Genomic DNA, 26,774 nt, shown 5'->3' with positions numbered 1-26,774 from the left:
AAATACATCCTACTTTTCTACAGAGAAAAATTAGACCCTGGCAGAGATGGGACTTCAACCTGTTTTTCCATCTCATGGTGCATTTTCTTAACTGTGAGACAAGCAGACCTCTTGAAAATAACTCTGAATTTATTTTGCTGGCTTTCAGGCCTGTTTGATGCTTTTCTCTCCTTCTTGCACCGATAAAGGTGATGTCAGTAAAATTAATTGAAACAGTGATTTTGTAAGAGACTATTACTTATATTACTTGCCAAGGGCCAATTTTAATATTTAGATCAGAAAACTTATTGTCCATGCATGGGGCCTCTCTGAAACAGTTGCTCCATACATATTTATGTAGGCATTGTGATAAATCAAGTGCCCACATGCGAATCTGTTCAGCAATATCTGTTGTGCTCTATATTCAATTTTTCTTTCAGTTTTTTCTTTCAGTTGTAGATCAAGCCTCTCACTTATACCCACTAGTTAGGACATGAACACATTAACATGCCACCCACTGTGTCTGATAACCTAACTAACACCTGTGATCTCAGACAGCCTCAGCTCAAATTCACTCTTAGCATTATTTGTCAAGATTATTTGTAGACTAGATTTGCATAAATTGCCAACAAGCATGTACTGAACACCCAGACTTTTGTGGAATACTTTAATGGAAATAACTGGTGTGGGAGAATGTTGCCCTCCATGTAAACCAAGTGGTGCTTCTGTGGGGGGGGTTTCATTTCAAGAAATAATAACCAATACTTGAATCTTACACACACAAAATGTGCAAAAGCCCAAGGACAGTGAGCTGCTTTGTACAGAAAGCCTCTGCTGGTTGGACAAGGACAGTCTTCTGCAAGCCACAGGGAAGGTCAACCTAAAGCACTTGTGTGGCTGCCTAGCGTGAAACTTAAAAAATGCACCATTCACCTTCGTTCACAGGGGAAATACAGTACCTCAGCCCCTGACCTTCCTGAAGCTGAAGTTTGGAAGAGCCTTGCTGATGGTGATTCAGGTAAGACATTGCCTGGTGTTTGCATTGGCCGTGTTACTTTCTGTTAGGGGCGTGACTGATTTTTCTGAGCATCGGGACAATACAAGATACCCTGATGACACACAGTAGTCAACATGTCTCAGACAGAGCTGAAAATGTCCCCAGCACAGCATCCCACACTTGCACTTTTGGGGACATCAGTTGGAGAGGTTTAGCCTTTCACCACATGGCCCAGCCCTTGCTTTCCTTCAGCTTTGTTCTCCATGTGGAGTTTCTTCAGTGGTCCCTGGTTGTGTTACAAGGGACCGCTTCCTTCTTTAGGTGTGACTAGAAGTCCATCCATTACAGAGCTGAGTGCAAGTGTCCTGCAGCATGAGATGGGCACACACAGACATGTCCTCTCCCCTGTATGCTGGCACAAGGGCAGGTCTGTGGTGTGCCCTTCTCAGAAGCAGCTGTGTTTTGTTCCCATAATGGATACAGTTATGTAGGGGAGAGGGATTTGCACATTCCATGGAGCTGTAGCAGTGGGTGGGTTGATTGCTGGAGCAATCACATGGGTGCCCCACATCTGGGAACAGGCCTTGGGCTAACAGCTGGCTGAAAGCTTTTGGTGGGTTGGATGCATCTGGGAGCATATGATTTGCTGAGGGGAAGGTTCCTGTCTCCACTGCAAACACAACAGGCTGTGCTCTCCTTAATTACTTCCATCTAGGAAAGTTGATGTCTTCTTTGATTGAACTATGTTTAATGAAAAATAGGTAGCAAGATGAATGCTTTACTCTTGTATCTAAAATCCACTGATAATTGGTACTTATGGAAGCAGTAATGTACTTCCTTTTCATTTTTCCCTGACCAACGAGTCAATTGAAATACATTTTCATCCATTTATCCGTAGTACTTTAATTTGGGGAATACAGAGACCCTTGCACAAGTTTTCTTGCATGTTTGGGTCACTGTGCAAGTGGGAAAGTCGGGCTGGCCTTGATTTATCCACTGTTTACACAGCTTGTGCTCTCCTCTTCCAGATTCATCCTGAAGGATCTACTGCTGATGGGAATTCATAAAAACACAGTGTCACTTCATGAGGAGCATAGGACAGCCTGGGACTCTCGTTCCTCTTTGAGGATGAAAAGTTGACAATTTTAAATGGACACACCACAAGGAGTATAGTCAAAAGGAGATGGAGGAAGATTGGGAGCTCTGGCAGGTTCTGAATTTTTGAAGAATCAGACCCCAAGAATGTTGATATTAAAGTGTTTATAAGAGTGATTGCTTTGCCATGTTCTCCTTGAGGATCTGGCTGAGCATCCAAAGAGGGGACATACATTGTCACCTCCACTGAGGCAGGCTGGCTCATGCCACCAGATCTGTTTTGTTGCTATGAGCTCCTCTGTGTGCTGTGCCATCACCAACACTTGTAGGAACAGTAGGAGATTTTGCTGTTCCTGTGCCTGGCAACCTCAGTTTTCCTTGTTTGTCCTTGACTCTCCTCCTGTACTTGGACACAGGAATAGTTCTCAGTCACGCTGGTGGGTTTGCTTCAGCCCTGCTGTGTTGGTGCTTCCCTCCTCTGTCCTCGCCATGCCTGGTACAGCTGGGGCTGTGGGCTCTGCTTGCTGGCAGGGAGGTGGCACCTCATTGACAGTGCCACCACTAGGGTGACTTTGGCCATAACACAGTTTCTCTGCGTCTTTGCAGCTTTCTGAGTCAGAGGGTCTGTCAGCCTGAGGGTTCATTTGCACAAACACCTTGGGTGAGAAATCTAACACCATGTTGGGCCATGTTTATTTTGAATCTCTACTCTCTGTCAGAGAGCTCTGTCAGCCAAGGCAGTCCCCCAGCCCTTGGGAGCACCAGGGCTCTCCAGGCTGGACGTGGTGGGAGCTCTCCTGGTTTGCCTGGGAGCACCATGGTGCTGTTTGGCAGCCCAAGCAATGGCAAAAATGATTTCGCCATCTTCTTGTCTTAAAGTGAAGCAAGTTTAGTGATGAGGGGAGAACAGAGTAACACAGCTCAGGGAAGAGCTGTCTTCTCAGAGGGCTCTCACAGTGCACACAAGGGATTTTTAACCCTGGGGCCCCTCTGGACTTCTGGTCAAGTGTCTCAGGCTTGCATGGGAAGCAGTAGTTTCCTGTCTGGCTGCAGAGCATTGTGCTTGGGCTGGTCCATCCTTGCTGTGGGTGGGAGAAAGGGTGAGCCATGTATTTTTACACATTTTTAAACTGGTGCTCTGTTTCTCTCGCTCCTATGTTGATGGACACTGCTGTTGTCCATCCCAAGGATGGCTCCAGGTGCAGGCTGAGTGAGGGTTGAGATGCTGTACTCTCTGTCTCTGGCTGTAGGAGGTGGGGTGGTGGTTCTCCCAGGAGGAAAACCACGTCAGATGAACCAGTCTCCCATGATTCCCACATGGACCTGGTGGTGCAGTGAGTGCGCTGTGTGCTCTTGTCTGTGTGTGTCAGTCCCAGCACAGGGAGGGGCTCCTCCAGGCAAGAGAGATGACTCTGGAGCTGGTCCAGATGCACACAGAGCCCTGGCACTGGGTCCCTCCTGGCATGGGCACCCTCCTCTGGGACACCACTTTGGGAAATGTGTTGTTTCCCATCTTTTCCTTGCCAGCTCTCAGCAGTTTCTGTGTGTGCCCACAAGAGAGCAACCCCAGCACAGGGTTGTTTTCTCCAGAGACACAGATTGTAGAGATGAGTGTGAGGTCAAACCTGTCTTCCCTCACTCTTTCCAGCCCCACCACCTCATCCCAAACCTGAGCTGAACAGTGAGTTTAGGCCCTCTATGTCCTGGGCAAAAGGAGTATCCCACAGGGAAGGAAGGACATGCTGGAGGAGAGAGCAGGAGACCCTGGCTGTGTCTTCTACAGCAAACCCAGTGCCATCTCCAGGAAAGGACCATGCCATGAATTAGCAAGGGACATCAATCCAGGAGGTACAGGAAACAAGTGGAGGCTTCAGACAGAGCTTAACTATTTGGATGGCTGAAAATCTGCTGCTTTTTGCAGTTTCCTATAAATGCGTAGGCAAATTGTACTCATCTTGGAGAAGCACAGAATCATTTAGTCTGAAAAAGTCCTTTAAGATCCTGGAGCCCAACAGACATCTCAGTAGGTACCTTCAGTGCTTGAACAGGTAGCTGTATGTCTTGGTGGAGTTTTCTGTGTGAGACTCTGTCCCAGTGTTTGGGGAAGGAGCACACCCATGTTTTTTATGTATCCTTAGGCTTTGTGAGTGTCACCTCAACCTCAGGGCTGGGAGGAAGTCCCAAGGTAGGCAGTCACAGCTGGGCTTGGAGGTGTGGTTCAACAATGCAACATCGAATACCTTAATTGAGCTGCCTGGGTCAGGAGGGAGAGATGAGCAGGACTGGCCTTTCCTGGGATGGACACAGCACAAGGGACTGAATCTCCTGCTGGAAGGACCTGTCCCTCTGTGTTCTTTTGAGTTGCAGGAGCAGCATTCACAGGCCAGTGGGGCACCTTGGCAGCTCTAGCCCCAGTGCCTGCAGAAATGGGCTTTGAAAGAAAGCTGAGGGAAAAAAACAACTCCTTGCTATTTTTATCCTTGCACCAGCCCCCGGGGATTTCGATTGACAGGATTAGTTATGAAGCCAATATTATGAGTTTAACTATGAGTGAAATAACACAACTTCTGTGGGAAGCAGAGTAAAAGAGGCAATTATACAGTAGTTTAATAACAGCGCACTGCTGGCTGGGTAGCTGAAAACTTACAGTTGACAGTAATTAGATTTTTCCATTCTTCCTGTTAAATAGCTATAAAAATTACAGCAGAAAATAATCTGATTCTCTTTTATTTCGTGCTGTTTTCATCATCCAATTGGTATCCATTTGGTCTACTGATTGTTCTTTATATGGTTTTAGTATCTGGTATTTAAGACATGCAGAAATGAGAAAATGTTAAAAAAATGCAGAAAGCACTAGGAATGAGGGAATGGCAGTAATACTCTTCTGAGCATGAGGAATCCAGGGGATGCTTGAGTGGACAGTGAGGGCTTTCCAAATTGACTAACTCTGAATAACAGTTGGACTTCTAACCACAGGAGTTATTCCAAATCATTTAAAATTACAGTAAAAAATGAGATGTTAGGAATTAAATCCCCATTTGCCTGTCTGTTACTGTAATGTGCCAGGTGTAGATAAGCAGGAGGGATGGAGGGAGGTGCTATGGCACATCAGTCTGCACTGGTTGCTTGCTGCCTTCATCTCCCTGCTGGGATGGGAGCCCATGCTGTGATGTGATTCTGGGCTTCGCTCCCACCTTGGCCTCCGTGCTGGGATGGCAGAGTGAGTAGTGGGGGTGTTTGTTGGCTGGCAAAGAGCTGGACTTGGACAAAAATCTGTGAGGTCCCTCAGATCTGCAGGGCATCTTCTCTTCGCAGTCTTTGCTGCTCCCCCACAGCTCTCCAGTGCTGGGATTTGTGCCCTGCAGTGCTGGGGCTGTACAGGCATCTCATGTCCCTGTTGTTCACATCCCAAGTGATGCTTCCTTGTCTGCTGCCCTCCTTTCAAGCACTGTCCTTTTTTTTTTTTTTTTTCCTCTGTGTCTAGACAGCAGTAAGTTTTCTCTTATGGCATAAAAACGTGAATTACTTTAGAAATACACAGTTGTTAAACTTGCAGGGTGAAACTTAATGAGCCAACAAATGTGTGGCATTTGGCTGCTTATGATCATAGCTTGAAAGTTCAGCACAGCACAAAGGGAAGAACTCTCATGTTTGCTTTCACCCTTGAAAGCTCAGGATGGGATATTTGCTTGGAGATTAAAAGTATTCTTCCTTTTGCTCTCCTTTACCTTGTCATATAAAAGATCCAGGTATGATAAATGGTATCCTGATTGTGATGTTTTTCAGGGCATTTAATGTGAGGTGGTGTTTTGCAGCTCTGGTGCCTGGTGGGATCTCTGACTCTCAATAAATACATTCTGTGGCAGCACACCTGACCTTAGAGCACAGCGTGTCTCTGATTTTATTGCTTTTACTCTGTCATAGCAGGATCATCACAGTTCAACTTCACACATGTGTTTTAAGACACTGTGGAGGTGCCCAGAGCTGATAGCAGGGCAAAGGCCACCTCCAGGTTTGCCTCTATCCCATTTGGTTCTACTCGTCAAAGAAATGTGCCGTGCTTTTGGCAGGTGCAAGTGCTCCAGATGGTGCTGGGAAAAGTGCAAATGAAAGATTTGATTTCAGCCCTTCCTCACTTTAATAAAATCCTGTTCATCTCTCTGGTAAAGGCTTCTTTTTAGGGGCTTTTAAAAATGCATCCCCTCTCCTTTTTTTTTCCTACCCCTACCTCTGAGCCTGTGACTTTCAGCTCAATCTTGTGTCACTGGGAGTTGTTCTGCTCATTGTTGCAGTCTGCCATCCAAAGTGAGTTCCTTCCAGCATGTTTTTCTGGTGCTATTCTTTAAAAGGGAAAGATAATAATCCATTAATCAGTGTCTGACTTTCTGTGTTGGGGCCTGTTGCCAGGTTGAACCAGGTGGAGAAGGCAGTGAGTAGTACGTGGGGTCTTCACACCTGAACGTGTGCTGGTGAAGTTCAGACTTCTACTGTGTGCTGAAACAAATATTCCTGCATGTTCTGGGTTCCTACTGGCCTTTGTGTGAGGGACAGGGGCAGCTCAAAACAGCTGCTGCTGCGCTTGGAACTGTGTCTGCTCCCCCCATAGGCATCATCCTTCTGCAGAGCTCTGGTGGAAGAGCAAGAGGCTGGAAGGAGTCACTTTCTGGGGCTGGTCCAACCCGTGGGCCACTACCTGGACCTGATTTTGGCTTGGGGGGATGAGGGAGAGGAGAGCTGTCATCTCCCCCCTCAGTTCCATCTGGAATGGCATGTGTGCTCCCAGGCGTGTGCTGTGCTGATGCTCACACAGTGCCCAAGTCACCACCCTGTATTAGCTTATTCCAGCACATTTCCTTGCTACGAAATTAGATCCATTTTGCAAATTGCTGCTGCACTAGGAATTGAATTGAAGGGGTATTTTTGTTAGTTTTCTTTCTCTTCTCCCCCCCACCTTTTTTTTTCCACTGGAGTAAATCCGGAATAAGTCAACAGAATCAAGCCCTTAGTGCTTTCAGCAACATGCTCATTTAAATTGGATGCAAGAGGGTGTCTGTGTTTACATTTGGCCTGCCAAGAATCTCTGTTTCAGAAACTGGCTTACATAATATGTCAAAATTGGTTTACTCATTAGCATTGCAAACTGCGTGAAACAAGCTGCAGATTGATAAACTCGCAGCAATATTTGCATCCGGATCTGAGTGGCACAGGGGGAGGGGAAGTTCATTAGGAAATGTTCCATTTCCACAAGAAAAACAAATGGTTTCCAGTTATAGATCTCAGACTTTGTTAATTTTCTGTCTTCCCAAATTTAAATAAAGATTGAGAGGGAAATGTGAAAATCTCTGCTGGCAAACAGGCAGCCTATGTTAATACTCCCTGTACTGGTGTGTTGTTTACAGCAGCAGCTCCAGGTAGGCTGACTATCCTCTCCCAGCTGGGGCTCCAGCTCCTCTGTCAGGCTTCAGCCTTCTTGTACACCACTGCTGCCTTGATGGATGCTTTCTCTACAGCACAGGTGGGATGGACACTTTAATATTATTAATTAACTTTTCCAAATGTGGAGTGGCCACCAATACAGTAGTGTGGTCCAAAGGGCCTTTGGTGGTGCTGCCTGTTCCTGGCTTTACCTGGGCAGGGTAAGGGTGCAATCAGCCTTGGCCAGAGCTGAGCACCCTGATGTGGAAAAGCTCCAGCTCAGGTGCTTCATGACTAGAGTGATGAAACTCCATCTGCACAGTGCAGTGTGTGATTTCAGAGGTGTCTGTAACTCTGCACACACACACAGGAGCAGGCATGGACAGGGGTTCTGGGGTAATGTGAACAAGCATCTTAAGAATGAGAGGCTCTAAGGGCAGTAAGTGCCTTTGTGCTTCTGCTGTGTGGGTGTTGGATATCCATGGTGGGTTGGGGCATGGTGTGGAGAGCCAGATATTAGGAAAAGTTTCTTCACTGAAAGGGTAGCCAAACATTGGAACAGGCTACCCAGAGAGGTGGTGGAACCTCTGTCCCTGGAAGTGTTCAAACAATGTGTGTGTGCTGCTTAGGGATGTGGTTTAGTGGTGGACTTGGCAGTGCTGCACTGGGCTCAGTAATCTCAGAGGTCTTCTCCAACTTTTGTAATTCTCAGCTGTCCTCATGCAGATGCCTCCCCTGAGTCCTGATGTATCTGGGGACAAGTTCTGTCCCCAGGCTGCTGTCCTGTTGCTGATGTCACTGCATCCCTTCCAGCAGCACTGGCCATGAACATTGCACAAAGTTGGTGCAAATCCGTTAGATGTGTACTGCTTTTCAGTAGTACCTAAAGTAGTTTGGGACTTAAATCCCAGGAAGTTTTTTAGTTTGCTTTGAAGCTCCCAACTCAAAAATCAGAAGTAAAAAGCTCTGAAGTAAAAAAGTAAAAGAAGTAAAAACTATAGCACAGGGACATGGCACAGCAGTGCTGGTGTTGGCAGCAGCTCTTCTTGTGCTTGGTGATGCTGAGTGTCCCATCCAGCATTTCAGATGAATTTTTGAAAAGGAATCTGATAAAGCTGGAGAAAGGACCAGGCTGCAGTGCTGCAGGGTCTGCTGCAGCCTGACAAGTGTTTTGCCTTGTCAGCAGACACCAGCACGTTCGCTTTCAGCAGTGTTAGAACCATCCACAGCATTCATGGTGTGTTACCAGTTAGGGGAAAAAAAGCAGCCCTTGGTTTCTGTATCCTGTGGAGTCTGTGTTACGGTGTTTTTTTGAGGAGGTGTGTGCCAGGACAGGTCCTCCTCTGCTGCAACCCACTGTGCTAAAGCTGCATCCCTACATCCCACACAGGTGCCCAGGTGCACACATGTTTTAGAGGGTTGAGATATGGCAGCTCTTAGCTCAGCAAAAATCTTTTAATGTGTGTTTTTCAAAGTTTTCAGAAGACTTTAGTGAATTTAAGTAAGCAGTTGTTAGCTGTGGGAAGGGAAAATAAATTTTCTCACTGGAAAAGGAAATGAGAGGTGTTTGCATTTCACTTACTCTCACACCTTGCAGCAAGAGGCTGCTCACCATGAGATACAGCAATTTGAGAGCCAGCTGGAGAGCTGAATGCAGTGAAGAAGGCCAGGAGCAGTGAGCTGCAGCAGCTGGGGAGCTGAGGCAAGCTGAGTATCCTCCTGCCATCCTCCACCCATGTGCACCCACAGCCTGGAGAAGAGCTCCCAGGGCTGTGGGAGAGCCAGCATCACTCTTTGTGCTGATGCAGTGGGTGGTAAGTTTTGTGTGGTCCTTGGTCACCTTTGACCACGTGGAGGTGAACGTGACTGCAGAGTGCAGCTCCTGACTGCATTTGAGGCATCAAAGAGCTGCTCACAGTGCAGGGGGAGGCAAATGCTGTCCAGCTCTGCAGAACCAGAGTTCTGTGGTGTTTAATCTTCATGACTGGGGCTCAGGCAGTGTGCAGGTAGCTGGTATACATGTTTTTGTGTGTGTTAAAATGCACCACACAGCAGAGTAGTGCTTCAACCTGAAGAACTCTCTGAGCATCACAGCATCTCCTCATTACAGCATCCACCAGCATCAGGCTGTGTCTGCTGGAAATGCAGGGCCACATTGACAGCAGTGACATCTGTCAGCCTGGCTGTGAAGCTCCTGCTCGTGGCAAAGGGGCCTGGTGTACTATGCTCATAAAGGGCTGTCAGAGCCTCCTCTGCACCTGGATTGTGCTAGAAGTGCCAGCCCCCCACAGATAAACTCTATTATCAGATGAATGCTGCCTCCTTGCTTTTTTGTCTTCAGGATTTTCCCTGTGAATTCCAGCATTTACTGTAAATCACAAGCTGCAGGGGAAAAGCAATTGTGCTCCAATTTTGCACTGCAGAGGACTGCTGTCACCCCACAGGTATATCTGTGTACCAGCAGGTAACTTCTGTCTCCTAATAAAAGGGAAATCTGCCTTATGTCACATGTATTTGTAAATGTTTGATGCTGTGGGTAGAAAAGAGGGTAAAACAGTGATCAGCTCAGCACTGATCAATAAACAACACAGTATGGTTTAGTCTTGGTTACACTGAGTGGTGTTGGGGCACAGGTAAGTGCAGAGCTGACACCTTTCCAGAAGGGATCCGTGGATCATTTCCTGACGTGCTGATGTCCTGAGCACAGAGCAGGGAGATGTGGGACTGGCCTGAAGCCCTCTTGTGAGGAAGTTTGCTGTGACAGGGTGTGAGGTTTGTGTCTCTGTAGCTGCTGGGGGGAGCAAATGTGGCACCTTCCCAAGGAAGTGATGTTTGGCTGCCACTGATGTGTCCGGCTCACAAACAGGTACCTGAGCTCATGCCCTGATACATCCTCCTCCCCCCAACACACGTGGCATGGCAAAGGTTTTGTTTGGGTGGATTAATAGCACAAAAGTTTTCCCTCTTTGTGCGAGGCAACCTATGGGTTTCCCACTGGTTTTTTCTGATACACAAAAAGGGAAAAAGGCACAAATTCCAGGAGGATGCTTTGGAGGTCTGGTCCTGTGCAAGCACAGGGTGAGCTCAGCACACATGAAGGTATGAGAGACTTGAGAAGTCTTTTCCCCTTTCTGCATGGGCTCCTTGCTGCAGAGCAGCTGTCTGAGGTGCAGTGAAAGGCATCTCAAAATGTAACAGAGTCCAAACAGCACCCAAACCCTACAATGAAGAACCACTAATCCAATGACAGTTTGAAGGATCTCCAAGCTTTTTTCAACTTTAGCCCAAAATTTTGGGCTGATTCTTTTCTCTGGAGCACACACGAGGGCCAAAGTGATGCTGCACTAGCAGTGTGGGGGAAGGGGCTGCATCTCCCTGCCCACCACGGTGGTACCTGCACCAGCACAAAGCAATCAGCCCCTCACTGAGCAGAAACAGTTTCTTCACTAAGGCTGTGAGTAGTCAGTGTCTAATAATATGAGCATTTTGCCATCCCTCTGCAAACAAGTCTGAGGCTGCTGCCTGATTGGTATATCATCTCACTTTCTCTCAGCATTGATTTTCTTGCTCTCCTTATTTGCTTCATAAAAAGCGAGGCAAGGAGCTGATGCTCGCTTGCTCCCTCTCCCTCCCTCCCTCTCTCTCTCTCTCTCTCTGTCTCCTGTGAGGAGCTTTTGGGAGCCTTTATTTTTAGTATGAGACAAACCTTGCTTTATTTCAGGAGACGCAAGTTGGATTATAAATCCTTTTGTAAATGTGTATGGTGATATTTGCTCCGGTAAGTTATATGCATCTCTATTTATTTGTGTAACTGTACTGGTTGGGGTGAAGTGGGGTATTTCAGGAATTGTGAAGCCCACAGAATTGTCTTTAGGCTTGGCTTCTTTGTAGTCTCATGCTGAGCAAAACTGTTCTGTGATTTTTAGATGCATTGAAATATTTTCAGTTTGTATTTGGCTTTGCAGAGAGGGATGCCTGCTTTGAAAACTTGTTTTGCACTTCATTTTACTGCAGAAACACGAAGAATTATGATTAAAGGGAAAAGGAATTCTTATTTATTGTGTTCCTTCTGGCATTTTAAATCAAAGGTGCCTCCAAAATAATGCTGCAATATTTGATAGAAAAAAAAATCAGTAAGAGCTATTTAATATTGATCAAGCTGAAGTATTAAATCTGACTGCCTATTACCTTAGATCAATCTAAAGTATGACAGCTTGGCAGCAACATGTTCCTCATCAAAATATGTTAATGAAATAAAGAAAATCTTTAATTAAGAAAATAGCTTGCTTTTCAGGGTGTAACATCATTATACAGGTCAATAGACTGTTGCTCTGACTTTCTGCTCCCTGCCTTGGCTTTTACAGCTCAGCAGCCTCATTCCTCAGCCCTCTTGGTTAACTTGGAGACCTCCTTGTTACCTGTGAATAACAGCGAGGTGCAGTTATTTCTGTCTTCCCATCACAGCTCCTGGTGAGCTTTCCAGGCAGCACAAGTCAGGGACTGTAATATGCTGAGGAAAACAAGATGTGTAGCTTTAATACTTTCAGATTACCTAATACTTGAATTTGCAGCATTATACTGATTAATTTATTGACACTTTAATTCTCTCATACTTGAACCGTATCCATGGGAATCAATAGCTTTGGTGCTCCAGAAGTCTTTAAGAACTCCAGCTGTAGCACAAGTTTGAGCTGCTATGAGAACATGTTTCAGTATATATCTGCTCAGAAAATCAACAGATTAAACCTAGAATAGTCTGCTACTCTCATGATACCAGGATATGTTAATAGATATATGAAGTGTACTTTAATAAGATGTTAGAAGACTGTAACTGAGTTTATTAAACCCACAGGAGAAGGTAAGGATGTTGTGCAAGCCCAAGCTAAACTCTTCTAAAATCAAAGAGAAATTTCAGATTGGCAATAACTGCTTAGTCATTTTAAGCTGCTTTTGGACAGCTTTAATTATCCATCCCCTGCTCTTTTTTTTTAATGTAATAATTCATGTGCCTTCTCAACTGCTTGAAGAGCAGCTGATGGGAATATTTGGTGGTGTGTCCCCCAGCAGTGCCTCGTGGGCTCTGCTGGGACTGTGCCCTGGCTGAGCTGATGCTGGTGCACAGCATCCCATAGGCAGCCAGGGCATTCCACAGGCGAGCCAGGACATTCCACAGGCTTTGTTCCTGAAAATGTAGTTAATAGGCACTCAGTTCAGAGGCTTTCTGCTGCTTTTGTGATTGCTGTTTCATAAGGACCATATATATTTTGAGCAGCTGCATAGCTTGAATGTGTGTGCTTGGCACAGAAAACACAGTACATGAAATGTGCCACCACGTTAGAGAACAAGGTACATAACAATAACTGTCTGTTTCACAGTCCTTTAGCTCCTCAGGTGTGGAGGGTATGGGTGTCTGAGCAATGCACATTTCACACACTTTCTAAGCACGATCCTTCTTGCCTGAGGACAGGATTGGGCATTTCTGACTTTGCTCAGCCCTGGTATGTGGCTCAGTGCAGTCCTTGAGGTGAGCAGGGTGATGGTCAGAGAACGTGTTTAGGTAACCCAGGAGGGGAGGGGGCTGAAAAGCACAGCTCCTGCTCCTACCCTGCAAAACTAAAGGCCTGGTTTTCCTGTGCTGCATAACTCATCATAGCAGGGGTGCCAGACTGTCCTGAAGCCAGGTTGTGGTTTGTTAAGGAAGGCAGTTGATCTCATCCTAATAGCTTTGAAGCAGGAAAAGTGGCTTGAAATGGCTGGTTTGACTGCAGGCAGGGGCAAGACTCATCCCTGTCCCTGAGGACAGGTTGCCAGCAAGCAAGGGACTTAAGGCACAAAGTGAAAATGTGGTTAAGTATTTTGCTGCAAGATTTTCTCTTTTGGTTGAGCAGAAATGATCCCCTCAGCCCTACACCTCTACAGGGTATGGCTGACACAAACTCAGGGGGACAGGAGAGCTTGCCCTGCTCATCATGTCATACATACAGAAACCTTCAGTGTCCATGGGGTTTTGTCTCTGTCCTTTTGCCCATCTTCATGCTGCAATGTGTGGTGATCCTTCATCTCTAGCTACTTGGTGGTAGCAGGTCTGGGGGCAGTTGCTCTCCAGCCCAGTACCACAAACTACCCCTCAGCTCTCAGACCTTGGAGCAGCTTCCATCACCTCCCCAGGAGTGTGATACCCACTCTACAAGATGACTTCAGGCTGATGTGCAAACTGGGCTTAGTGCAACTGCAGGGACAGGTTCACAGCATGCCTTTGCAAGCTGTGGGACTGAAAATTAGAGATTTGTGGCAGTGGGATGGAGATATCACTGTCCGCTGCTAGGAGGTGCGTCAGTGTTTGAAACATCATTTTAGGGGTGCGTGGATCCCAGGAGCTTCATTTCCTTTAAGACCTGTCTTTCTGGCTGCTCCTCTAGCAGCTCAAACAATTCCTAGAGAAATTCCATAAACCCTTAAAAAATTTGATTTCTTAAATATCTGACTCCTTCTGAATGTGTGATGCTCTTTTTTTAGCCAAGTCCTTGGATGTAATGACTACTTTCCTCCCCTCTGTTGATCCTGTTCAGATCAATAGAAACTCTACAGGGGGAAATGTATTAGTATTGATATTGGGTGGCAGCTGCCTGTCAGTGCTGGTGATTGCAGGTGGTGCTTTATTCTTCATGTAACTCTTGATTAAGAATTCCTGTAGAATTATATGACCATTTTTTCCAGGGAATTTTTCTATGAACATAGGATGGTTGATGACAACCTAACCTGGAGTTTGTTTTTTCCTGATTTTGCTTGTGAGCTCTTTACCTCATCAAGCGGAGCACAAGTAATTTCAAAAATTATGAATTTGACTCATGTGCATGGTGGGCTGGAGCCTCAGCCCAGCTGTCTGAGGAGAGCCGAGGTCTCTGGGTCCTCCTGAGACTGAGACACCACTGTGTGATGCAGGCATTTGGGAGCTGTGCCATGGATTGGGAACAGGGAAGGACCACGTTTCTGTTCAGTGCATCCCTGCTCCTTCATCCAGAGCCAGAGCAGGCAGCCTGCTGTGAGATGAAGATGGAGCTGCTGCCTGCCAGCGCTGCAGCTGTGTCTGCACAGGAGGCAGGATTGCTGGGGAGCCCAGGGGACACGGAGCTCCTCGCTGTGCCTGTGGCGGGACAGTGCCAGCCCTGAAGGAGCTGGGAGGGCCCAGGGATGTGTCTGGGCTGCTGAGGTTGGGGCTGGGGACACACCCCCCATAGAGCTTGCTCAGCCTTTATTTCCTTCAGTGTCCAGTGCAGATGGAGGGTCTGGCTCTGCCTGTCCTTAGTTTGCAGATGTGACGAAAAGGTTGCAAAGAGCCCTTGCACCTGCAGTGGAACTCTTTGGTAACTGAGCTCTGGGGCCAGAGACGTGACAGTACTGTGAAACTCTTCAGCAGTCCTCGCCCGTCGTGTGCCATCTCTTATTTTGGAGGGGAAAAAAAAAAAAGGCAAGGAAAGAAAAGAAAATGAGAAAGATGTGCTAAGCTCATCTGTAGAGACAGAGACAGGTGATCAGCATGGGGTATCTGCAGTGCTGTGCCTTCCCTCTCCTCTCTTTTCCAAACTGCTGTGTGTGTGTCAGGGGTGTCTGTCCATCTGTCCATGCTCAGGCTGGGTGGGTGGGAGAGCCCTGTGCCACCTGAAGGGCTGTGCAGTGCCTCATCTGTCACCAAAACTCCCCGGCGCCGTGGCAAAGCAAATATGCTGCAGCAGGCTGTAAAGCTGTAAACATATGGGCACTAACAACAGATTAAGTGAGTGATTTAGTCTAAGGGGCTTGGTAGATTATCATAAAATGTATCTTAATTAGAAAAGCAATCAAAGTTGCACAGAGTCAGTGAGGATGAAACGCCTCTGTTGGCAGCAGTGAGCATTCTGTCCCCCATGCCAGGGGATGTGGATGGCCATGGATGCAGCTCATGCCCACTTTGGGGGGTTTTCCTGGGGTTTGCCCAGTTCAGCCCAGAGTGCAGGCTGCCTTCATGCTGAATTTGTTCTTTGATGGATGAGACCATCCTGTGAGCTGCTCAGAATGAGTCTGATGGTGGACTCAGGTTCCTTTAAAAGCATTAACAAAGCAGAAGCTGCTGAAGGCGAAGGAAGAGAGCATTTGCACATTTTCCTTAAAACTCTCTACCACTACCCAACGATACATCTAAGTGTTTGCAGTGTATAGTACAGCTAGTCCCAGATAAAGGACTGGGGCTTCTAAGTGCTACCATAACACAAATAATTAATAAGTCTATTTCCCTCACTGTGTCCTTATCTTTTCAGGGAGCATGGCCATAATTAGCTTTCACCTGATTCTAAGTTTATAGCATGTTCAATTGCTTTTTCCATTCTACTTGCATTTTCTCTGCTTCCTTATTTTAGTGGTCCTGGCTTTATTCCACAGGCCAGTGTCTATAGATTAAAAAAAGCTGGATATTCATCTCCAGCAGTGCAGATGTAAAAATTGCAACAGCCAAAAACATATTGATGCATTATTGGTTTTGTACAAGTGTCTGTTTCTTTTCTGGGGTCTGGGAGGATTTGAAGTACATTGACAAGTGGCACAGAAAATTTGCAGCAGCTGCTGGCAGCTGAGAGAAAGGGAAGGATGACTGGTTGTCTCAGAATTAAATATTTTGAACCATGACAGAAATGGAGAACATTCAGGCAAGAACCTGATTTTTGAAAAGTTTTTTTCTCTTTGTGTTTGGAAGCAGGTATGGGTACAGATTTCATAGAACGTGAATTAAGGGGTGTGAATAAAAAGAAGACAGGCAAGAGGTGTGAAGCAGCACAGGAACAGGAGGATGCAGGGGAACAGGACAACTTAACCTGTCCAGATGAAGTGTTTCAGAGCTAGTGAGATAAGGACAATGTTGTTAGCATTTCATAAATATGTTGTGTTTAGGTATTGCTTTTTATGATTTAAGTGTGGGAAGGAGAGCAATACCATCTCTAGGGACAGAATATGAGAGGAGTGGCAGAAAAGAAGAGGAGAGGGAGGTTTTAATTTTAAAAATGTTTCTTGCTCAAAATGTTCCCTGTGAATTCCCAGAGCTCAGCAAAGCAAACGTTCATTTATAGCCCATCATCTTAATTATTAAAAAATAAATTATTTTTACCATGTGGGCTGATATTTAGCCAGGAGCAAATTCTTATTACAGCCTTTTGCACAGAGGTGGGTGTTGAGGTCAAAGCCAGATCCAGTGGTTTTTTCCATCCAAAACTGGTTTGAGATCAGGCAGTGGGCCCCATGTTTGGAGACAGAGCCAGGGCAGGCGTGTAGGACAGCAGGTGACAGGCAGCAGATGACACCAGATAGTTACACTGGAGCCCAGGGAGCTGAGAGGAAGCTACTAATGGCCTCTGATGAGTGTGGACGTGATAATAATGAGGTTAATGCCCTTTCATTCACCCAGAAACATCTTCAGGAATGTATAATCCCTGCTAGTCAATGGGCAATCATTAGGTCATAAATAATACAGCGTGATTGAAGAACAAGAGCCTTTCCTGTAATAATAATTTTCCATCAGTGCTGACCCAGGGAGGGTTTGGTTGCAGCCCCCTGACTGCGCCACGCTGCAGGGACCCAGCTGTCAGAGCATTTTCCGGTCAGAGGAGTGCTCCAGCCTCTCAGTTCCGCTGTGTGCATCCGTCACCAGAGCAGGAAAATTCTCCTCAGGAGCCCAGGTCCACGGAGTAGTGCTGGGAAAGGAGCTGAAGCTAATGGGAAGTACAAAGTCACAAATCAGGCGAGGAAGCAGTTCCAGGAGCAATCAGGGAACGTTGCCAAGGGACAGTGGTGCCTGGTGGTGATGCTGGCAGAGCTGGGAAATGGGGCTAGGCTCCCTGGCTGGGAGAGATGCCTTGTCCCAGCCCCAGCCCAGGGCAGGTGTTGTGCACACTGAGTACAATGCTGCCTTTGCAAGCTGGGTTTGTGGTCCCTGCCATCCAGTGCTGCAGTGTGGTGTAGCCTTGGCTGAGGTTGAGTCCCTGTGCCTGTATTGGCCAGCCAGGCTTTAAAGACATTAAGTTCAGGAGCACTTTCCCTTCACAGAGTGCTTCCCATGTGTGCATGTCACTCAGCCGTAATGTAAATCCCTGTGGTTATTAGAGGGAGTAAATCCTACTCAGTAATAACTTGGACCGTGCTCTGTATGCATTTATATTACATTATGGGCCATTTTAAGCCCAGATGCTTTTGAACCCACCAAGCAAAAGAGGAAATGAGCAGCCATCCAACCTTTTTTATTTTATGATGTTTACACTTGTTACACAATAAATCACATATAATCAGGCTGTAAAGTCTGTACAAAACCTGTTGTTTTCTGGAGGGAGCAGAAACAGAGTTATATTTATGCATTAACCTGAGTGTTTGGTGGATTGTTGCACATTGCCTGTTAGTAAAATGAGAATTGACTTGACCTATTAGAAAAGCTCTCTTGTACCTCACCGTGGCTTTCCGTGGTTTTGCCTGTGGTGGTCACATGTGGTTGGTGCCAAAGCAGCTCATGAGACAAGAGGAAGGGGACACAGAGTGGGAGTGGCTGCTCTCCAGGACTCTGGGCATTTGTGATGCTCTGGGCTCTGTCACAGTGCAGATCCTGGTAGAGACTGCCACAGTTGTTTGGTTTTAATTTTTGCTGGAAGTCTAGGACTAGAAAAACTCTCAGGCCCAAAAAGGAGCACGTCTCTGCGGCAGTGACATATGTCACAGCATGAGTCATTCAGGGATTATATGTACAAATCCAAACATGTCTGTCCAACTTGTGCTCCCGCGTCCTTAAAGGAAAAGGGCACGGAGGGGAAGCTGTGGAGGCTGCAGAGGAAGGGCCAGAACTTCCAGGCTGTTCTACACCAGAGGGGAAGAGGGCTGCATGTATGTCTGTGATACATCCCAAACAAAGCCATGTTCACTCAGTAATTACCCCAGGTACCCCTAAGCCTCTTTGCAGCACCTGTTGGTGTCTTTTGTTCCATGGAAGACACCTCACCAATGTGTCAATGTCCATGTGCTGAAAGCAATTTATACAATAAATTTTAAAAACCCTTGGGACCTAGCAAATGCTTACCTCAAACCTTTGACTAATGGTTAGAGGTTCTTGTGTAGGTTACTTGTGTAAGTACCTCTGTAGTTCAAGGCTTTTCACTGATTCCAAGAAGAGATGCTCACTGATGCCAAGAAGAGATGTGACTCTATTTTCTGCCTGTTAACTCTTCCATGCATGCTGCCAACCTTAGCATTAGCTTTCAACTTTGTGGCTGACCCATTAAAAACTGGATGAAACAGCTTGTATTACATTTCAAACTTAATAAATAGGAAAGGCATTACACAGATTCTGTCTGGCCATCTGGAGGAACAGTGTTCTTTACCCAACGAATGGCTGTCTAATCCTCTCATATACAGTTGGGCTTTATTCTATTAAAATATAATGAGAAAAGACTACCATACCATTATTTAGTGGAGCTAAATGGGATTTTTAGAATAATCAATGGAAGATGAATGAAAAAGATAAAGTTTTTCTTCAAAGCAAAGGAGAGAAAATTGTCTCCTTGGGATTAAAGTATTGTATAACCAAGTTATTATAAAATGATCTTTACTCACTAAAAATACCCCAATTTCATTTCCATAAATCTTTCCATTAAGAATCAAATCAAGTTGTTGGGTTTTGGTTTTTTTCATTAAAAAAAATGCTAAGCATTAAATGAAGTGTTGTGCTTCAAACAGAGGATGCTGTGGGGGGTCCTGCCTGCTCTGGGGTCAGGTCTTTCCATCCAGCTGGTGGCATCAAGGGCTGCTCTTTGCTCTAAAATGCCAGACAGATGTTTACTGCTGTAGATGGCCTCATGAAGACCCCCACAGCCCTGTGGGGAAGTCGTGGAGCAGATTGGTCTCCTCCAGGTGGATGACAGTGGCATATGTGGTTCTTCATGCCTGAACTTCGAGCTGCTCCCTCATCCCTGGCGTTTTCTCTCCACACAGACCAGGGCTGGGCTGGCACAGGAGCCTTCTTAGCAATGCTGCTGTTTGTTTATAAGGTGGGGACACTAAATCCCAGCAATCAGCGAGCTGTAGCTTCAGGGTTGTCTCTCAGCAGGAGCAGGATATATTTCAGCTTTCTCCCTGTGTAGTTGTTGAAGGAAAGTGACTCCAGCTAGTTGTCACCCCCACCCAGAACTGCGTTGGTTGCAATGCTATCCACCTCCAATTCATCAACCAGTCAAGTTGATATAATTAGGAATCCCAAAGTCAATAATCTGATAATCTCCAGTGCACAAAGGCTTGTATGTAGGAGAAGTGATTCCAGGAAGTCTGCAGCTCAGATCCGTGCAGGAAAAATGCCAGATTTTAAAAAAGAAACAGGCAGAGACCCAGAGGAGAGAGTGCTTCCTAATCCTTCACTGCTGACATATTTTGGGCCATCAGTTCTGCAGTAAATGTTTCCCGTACAGTCCTTTAGTGCCTTCAAACCTTCCCTTTACAGCCTTAATAATAATGTTCAATTACTGGTTCTGCCCTATAAATAAATAATCTCAGTTTAACGAGACACTCTGCTGGGTGAGCGATGCCGGCTGTGGGGGGACGTCTCCAGAGCCCTCAGAGCAATGTGCTCCTCCTCTCTCCCCACACACTCTTGGCCACTGTGGGACGTGTAAGGCAATGGAACATTTGGCAAAGGTTTTGCAGTCTCTCTGTTATGGTGGTATGGAGAAAGGGAGGTCTCAGATCCAGAAATGATGCCAGAAAAATAGGTCTGTTTTTAAAACACTCCGAACATGTGAAATGACTAATAATAGTGTAGGCATTTTGAATATTTCAGGTTGCTCTTTCGAAGTGTCAAGAGTTCCCCTTGGCTCTCCACTGTTAGAGCAGGAGTAGGGGACTGGGGGGACCTCTTTGGGAAAGCATCCAGCAGGTTCATTCTCATTTTCCTTCCTTGGTGCCAAGAGAAAGCATTGGAGACCAAACCACATAGTGAACTGCATCCCTCACAGCCTGTTTTTGGCCACCACTGCTCCAGACAAGACTAACAATTTCTAAGATCTTGCCCTCCTGGAGGACCCACCAAGGAGCCCTCAGGCAGAGCAGGTCCTCTCCTTTGCAGCAGGATAGTTTTGGGGTGCATCCCCAGCATGGCTCCATCCTGTCAGCCAGCAAGTTGCCACAGGCTGCTGCACAGGGCAGATGTGCTCCCACAAAAAGCAAGTGGTTTATATGGAAGTTTCATCAATTTTAAATGACAGTGTTGTCTTCCTACTGGGATGTTTCAGCTGTAACATGCACCACGTAAGCCTTTCAACTCGCCTTGTCAGGAACTGTTCTGCCTTCTCCTGGTGTGCAGAGCGAGCCTGTTGCTCAGCAGGCATTGAGGGGAATTGTCACAAAGCCAAACAGGGAGAAGGGATATGAAATCATCCTATTTTTTCCTTCCATGGTGGGATGAGTGATGTCCAGGGTCACATGCTGAGGCACTGCCAACTTTTTAATTCACAGCTGGGACTTGGGCTCCCTCAGGGCATCACACACCCCAAGTCCCTGGCTGCTGGGCTGGAAAACAAAGGAACCAGCCTTGAACCTGGATAAATGATAGCAGCTGAATGCTGAATTACAGGATTCACTGCCATTGCATTGAGACCTGGCATTGGAAGAAGGGAGGTGGTCCCATAAATCATATGATGAACCTTTCCCTGCCTTGTGCTAGTGTGAGAAGCAGTGTTGTGCTCTGCTGGGTATTACATTGCTATTTTTTTCTCTAAGTGCTAAGGGACCAACTGGTCTTTAAAACCTGCTTGTCTGATTTGATAGGGAAGGCTGGCTTATTGTTGCACAGTACCAAAATAAACATAATTTCTGTTGGTTAATTTATATTGTGGGATTATACTTCTTTACAAAAATATACCTGTAGTCCAGGCTAAAGCTGGAGGTCAAAGAGGGAACATCATCATAACAGGATCTGGGAATGGTGTTAACCACTTTACAGAAATTCATTGCCTTGGCAGCATTGTGTCTGAGACCATGAGGAAGAAGGATGATCTTCCAGCCAGGCTAGACTGGACATGTGAGATGCTCCAGTCTGTGCTGAGAAGCACAAATAATGTTCCTTGCTCTCCCTCCCTTCGGTCTGTGGCTCACTGGGTGGGCTGGTAACTGCTTCCATAGCACACACAGAATTTAGGGATGCTTGGTGTGTTATTCCACACGGAATGTGGAGCACTCATCCAGGCTGGGGACAGGCATTTTCCATTTCCCTGCAAGGGTCCAGGCACCTGTGAAGGCACCAGCCTCCCCACTGTATAACTATGGCAAGGCAATAGCTGCAGCTGCAGGATGGATGGGAACACAGGAGAAAGCAGGGCTTGCCCTGCTCCCACTCCTGTGGGCAGGAGTAGCCTGGCACAGCCTGGCAGCAAGGATTTGTTGCCTCAGTGGCACCACATTTCCCCCTGACTGGCTGTCAAGCCTGAGCCTTGGCAGGCAGCAGCCATGGAATAACCAGAGGTAGCTGCATGGGCAGATTTTTCTCGTGTCAAGGGGAGAAGCAGGATGTGTGCACACTTGCAGATAGGCCTGGTGCTGAGTGTGGATTTATAGGCAAAGAGCAAATAGGAACATGGGGAAACACTTTCCCTTTCTCCATAAACTTTTCAATTTCAGAGCAGGCCGATTCAATAAAATTATCTCACAGATGGAGGTTTTATTGAGTCTGGCCCATAAAGCTCCAATTATGGGGTTTACAACTACCTTTTACACAAATCCTGCTCTAATAAAATACAGTGGTGTTTACAGTATTCCTGAAATGGCCGCAGAATTACTGTGTGCCCAAAAAACCAGCTAGTAATTCTTGGTTTATTGCTCCGGGCCTCCTCTGACAACATAAAACAGCACAACTTGGGGTGGGGGGGAAGGGGAAATGCAGAGGTAGGAGGAGAAGAATTATGCTGCTGCTTGGCCACAATACCCCAGGGAAATACCACTGATTTACAGCCCTCACTCTGCATTCCCTTGATGGAAACTGTAAATATGCTCCCTAAAAGGTGCTTTGTGTCCTCAGCATGCAGCTGTGGGGACTGGCTGGGCATTACTGGCAGCTGGGTGATCCCAGCCATCACCTGATCCAGCCACAGCAGGGAGCCAGGCTTGAACTGAGCTGGCTGAGGCATTGCTAAAGTTTGGTAGAAAAGTCTGCAGCATGGTCCTTTTTCTCTTCCCCCTTGTGGGTGCTGCCTGGTGCTCCTGAGGCATTGCTAAAGTTTGGTAGAAAAGTCTGCAGCATGGTCCTTTTTCTCTTCCCCCCTGCCTTGTGGGTGCTGCCTGGTGCTTGGAGCAGAGTGTGCGCTGGGTAAGGTTGGGAGCTGGTGGTTGTGCATGGAGGGGTTTGCTGAAAAGCTTCTGGTTAAGAGCTGGTTGTGGGGCTAAAGTAAAGGATGGATGCTCTCAATAGGGCAGAGGAAAAACTGGGAATTCTGAGGGAGATACTTCCTGGGAAGGAATAGTCTAAGCTGTGTTTTTTGGGCACGGTCATGGCTCTGTGCCCTTGGTGAAAAAACATGATGACATCCATTATGGTGATTTCTAATGCATGATTAAAGGAGATGCGTTTCAGTTGCACCTCTTTCCTCTTCTTGTCCCCTTGCTGAGAGTGTCAGCTGAGAGGTGATGGCTCTTGCTTTATGGCAGGTCTCACACTGCAGGCTTTCAAGTTCCCTTTTTATTTACCACTGTTAATCTTTGTGCCTATGTACCTGCAAAACATTTGCATTTGCAACTCTGTTAATTAGGCCAGAAAGCAGGTCAGCGTTCTCTCCTGTTCTCCTTAATGTATTGTCTTCTCCTTAATATATTTGTTTTCACAAATTGACCTGAGGTGATTAATGCTGATTTTCAGTGCTGTGCTACACGTAAGGGCAGAAAGTTCTTGTGTGTACAGAGGAAGTGTCTCATTTAGGATGAAGGTACACTATTTAAGTTGTAGTGAAAACATTTATGTTGTGGCACATATTTAACAAGTCAATTCATAGTGAATCTCATCTTTCTTCTTTTGCAGTGGTTCAGCAAGAAGAATTGATTCAATCAAAGTTTTTATTAACTTTTCTTGTCATTAGGTACCTAAATACCTTTGCAAGTCTATCCTCCGTGTATGATATGCCCTGATCACATTGGAAGTGAGTGGCAGGGTGGAAACTTGCATCATTCTCCTGTTACTCCCTGTGCTCCATCATGCTCAGCACATCACTCTGCACCCAGGGAGGGTCTCCCTGCCCCAGTGCTCAGGTGTCACCCCTGTAATCTGTCACCCTCTGGGGAAAAGGTGCACATGCAAAGCTGAATTCCAAGGAGGCTGGTGAAACTTGGGACTTGTTTATGCTGCAAATTGGGAGAACTAAGATTAATGGCATGCTTTACAAAGCCTTGTGCAGTAAGAAAATATCTAGTTTTTCTATTTATTATATTTTCAGTCTGTTATTTTGTCATTACATCTGCTTGCTGCATAGTTTTTCAGTGTCCAAAAACATGGTTTCTTTCCCAGATGTGAACCCTCTTTGTTTCCTCTGGGTTGCTGATTTTAGCTAATTTAATTGTGTCTGGGATTGGGCATTTGCTTGCCATTTCCCTTCTGTAGATCTCACAGTAACTCTCTTAAGACTAATGGAGTACTTCAGGGCTATAGTGCTAAAATCAACAAAATCTAACCTGTCCTTTAATTTAAATTACAACTGCATATATAAACTGTCCCACTTCTGCTTAGGATCTTCCAAGGAAGCCTACATCAGTGATGTTTGAAGATACTTATGCCTGCTTCCAATTTCTTTCTTTGAACCCTTGATATAAAAGCTGATGTGTCCCTGCCCTGCATACTCCCTCCTTCATTATTTTTCTCCTGGAAGATTAAAATGTGTTATAGGTTTGCATCAGAACCACCCCAGCTCTTTTTTTCTTTCCAGTTTGCCTGACTCCAGCCAAAATCTGGAATTCTTTTCTGCTTTGCAGTCAGTTTATTTCACCTCTATGTCCACTTTAGATTATGGTAGTAATTTAGGAAAAGGAATTAAACACTGTGGGGTTTTTTTAAGTCATAAATTAACTGGGAGAGGGGCAGCTCAGGTCTGTGTTTTGCCACATAATGTGATGGTGGCTGTGTGAACTGTCTGGGTCTGCTGTTGCTACTTCTGGTTGCACCTTTGAAATACTTCAGTGTTTTGTTTGGGTTAAGAATTACTCATTATATTCAGTCAATATCCATCCTTCTCTTCTTGTCCAATCTCACCTGTCAGTGGGGGTGATTTAAATAACTGCTTGGGTTGTGAATCCCAAATAGGGTTCAAGACAGAAGGGAAGAGCTGAGATGGCTGGCACGGACAAATGGTGATGGGTCTGTCTGTGTGACAACAGAGCTTCATGTGTCATGGCTCTTTGCCTTTGGGAAGGGTGCAGGAATAATGTGTGGCAATGTTTAAATGCAAGGAGTGATGGATAACCCGAGGGGACCGGTGCTGCCGCTAGAGCTACTGCATGGATCTGCTTGTGGCGGTCGCTGAAACGAAATCAAATAAAAATGTTGTTTGTTTTTGACAGCTTTTTGCAATCTTTGCATTTGCAACATGCGGCGGGTACTCTGGAGAGCTGCGCCTCAGTGTGGACTGTGCAAACAAGTCCGAGAGTGACCTCAGCATTGACATAGCCTTTGCCTACCCCTTCAGGTAACCCCGGCCGGCGCGCGCGGTTCGGCTCTCGGGGCTGGGGCTGGCCCAGCTGCACGCAGGGCTCCTTCACTGACAGCAGGTCTCAGTTAAGCACCACGCTGGGGCTCCAGAATTTTCCTCTGGTGTGAAGGAGGCATGAGTTTTGGTGTGGATGGGGCCATGGAACTGCTGGGAATGGGAGCTCAGCGGAGGAGAATTCATGGTCCTTAAATGCCAGAGCCCTGTGGAGGCCAGGAAGGCTGGGGGAGTGGAAAATGGGAGGCAGGGGAAAATGAAACAAATCATCCCAAGATGAAAAACTGTAGTGTAGCCATTAACTTAAGCTGGAAATGAGAGAGATTTCCCATCCATTGCAGTAGCAAGGATCTGAAATAGCGATTCCAAGGGATGGAGAAGCAAAAAAGCCAAAATGAGTTTGAACCATAATTTTGAAATGCTTTTTGAACATTTTATTAATTGCCTGTTTGCATCTCTTGGTGTCTGAATGCTTTAAACCTAGTGATTTAGGAAAACAGTTTTTATAGTTTTTTAATGTATTTTAAGTACATCTGAAGACTATAGTGTACTTATACATTATATATATATAAAAATATATACCTATATATATATATATATATATATATATATATATATATATATATATATATATATATATATATATAATACTCATGCCATTTGAGATCCTGCTTCAAAAGAGCATCTTTTTTTTAGATATGTCAAGTCCACTGTAGAAACCACTCACTATTGTATAAGTGATTTCTTCAAGAAGTTGAGATGATTAAGAAAAGAATGCATAATTCAATCTCATGTCTAGTACACTAGACTCTAAAGTAATTTTTCTTCCGTGGGAAATCACATGCTGTTTTGCTTATGATTGCTATGCACAGACCAGTCTTGAAAGCATCTATTTCTTTAACATGTTCTGAGACACAGCAAATTCTAAACAGTGGGAACTGAATTTGATTCCTTGAAATGTTGTTCTTGCTTGACATATATTTATTACTCTAAAAAGTCACGTTTCCTGGTATTAAAAATGTTTATTTTTTTGGCTTGAATATGTCCACATTTTCTTTCATTTCTGCTTAGTATGCGTAGGAGAGATCCTGCAAATTGAGTTATGTGAGTTTGTAATTTGATTCACTTCCAAATAGGTCATTTCTCCAACATTCATTACAAATACACCCTGTAGTGAAGTGCTTTTAGTTTGCATGATTATAAAATAGTATTTTATTTTAAAAGTTAATAAAACAGAGAGAAGTAGCCCTCAAGTGTCTCCTGGTGTTCCACCAGGCACATCAACCATTGTTTCTGGAAGGAAGTAGCTGGATCTGCAATTTCCCACAGTTTTAATTATTAGAAAACTGGAAGTAATTGATGAGTAATGTAACATTCCAGCATAAGATGATGCAGAATAGGGTTTATTTGCAGGAGGGATCCAGCTGAGGCTGTAGCTGGCCCTTGAACTCAGCATGCACAGATGGGATGTGTGGCACGTACAGTGGGATGCTTGGCTACGTGGTACAAATACACCTGAAATGTGCAGGTGAGAGGGGAGATGACACTTAGCTGATGTT

The 26,774-nt window shown here is 45.7% G+C and overlaps 1 protein-coding gene across 2 annotated transcripts in view; it reads left to right on the top strand.

Annotated features, from left to right (window-relative positions):
* The window catches only part of SYNPR (synaptoporin), a 101,758-nt gene that overhangs the window by 48,995 nt on the left and 25,989 nt on the right, over positions 1-26,774 (top strand). The window contains exons 3-5 of one of the 2 annotated variants that reach the window (XM_041425707.1): positions 925-997; positions 2,005-2,186; positions 25,073-25,197. In XM_041425707.1, the coding sequence (XP_041281641.1) occupies positions 2,160-2,186; positions 25,073-25,197 (152 nt within the window). In that variant the 5' untranslated portion in view covers positions 925-997; positions 2,005-2,159. The remainder of the gene's footprint in view (positions 1-924; positions 998-2,004; positions 2,187-25,072; positions 25,198-26,774) is intronic. The other variant, XM_041425706.1, reaches the window with a different exon arrangement.

Source organism: Onychostruthus taczanowskii, unplaced genomic scaffold, assembly GCF_017590055.1.
Source record: "Onychostruthus taczanowskii isolate IOZ18803 unplaced genomic scaffold, ASM1759005v1 scaffold9, whole genome shotgun sequence".
Lineage (NCBI taxonomy): Eukaryota > Metazoa > Chordata > Aves > Passeriformes > Passeridae > Onychostruthus > Onychostruthus taczanowskii.
The sequence above is the reverse complement of the archived record's forward strand: the minus strand, read 5'-3'. Positions and strand labels throughout refer to the sequence as shown.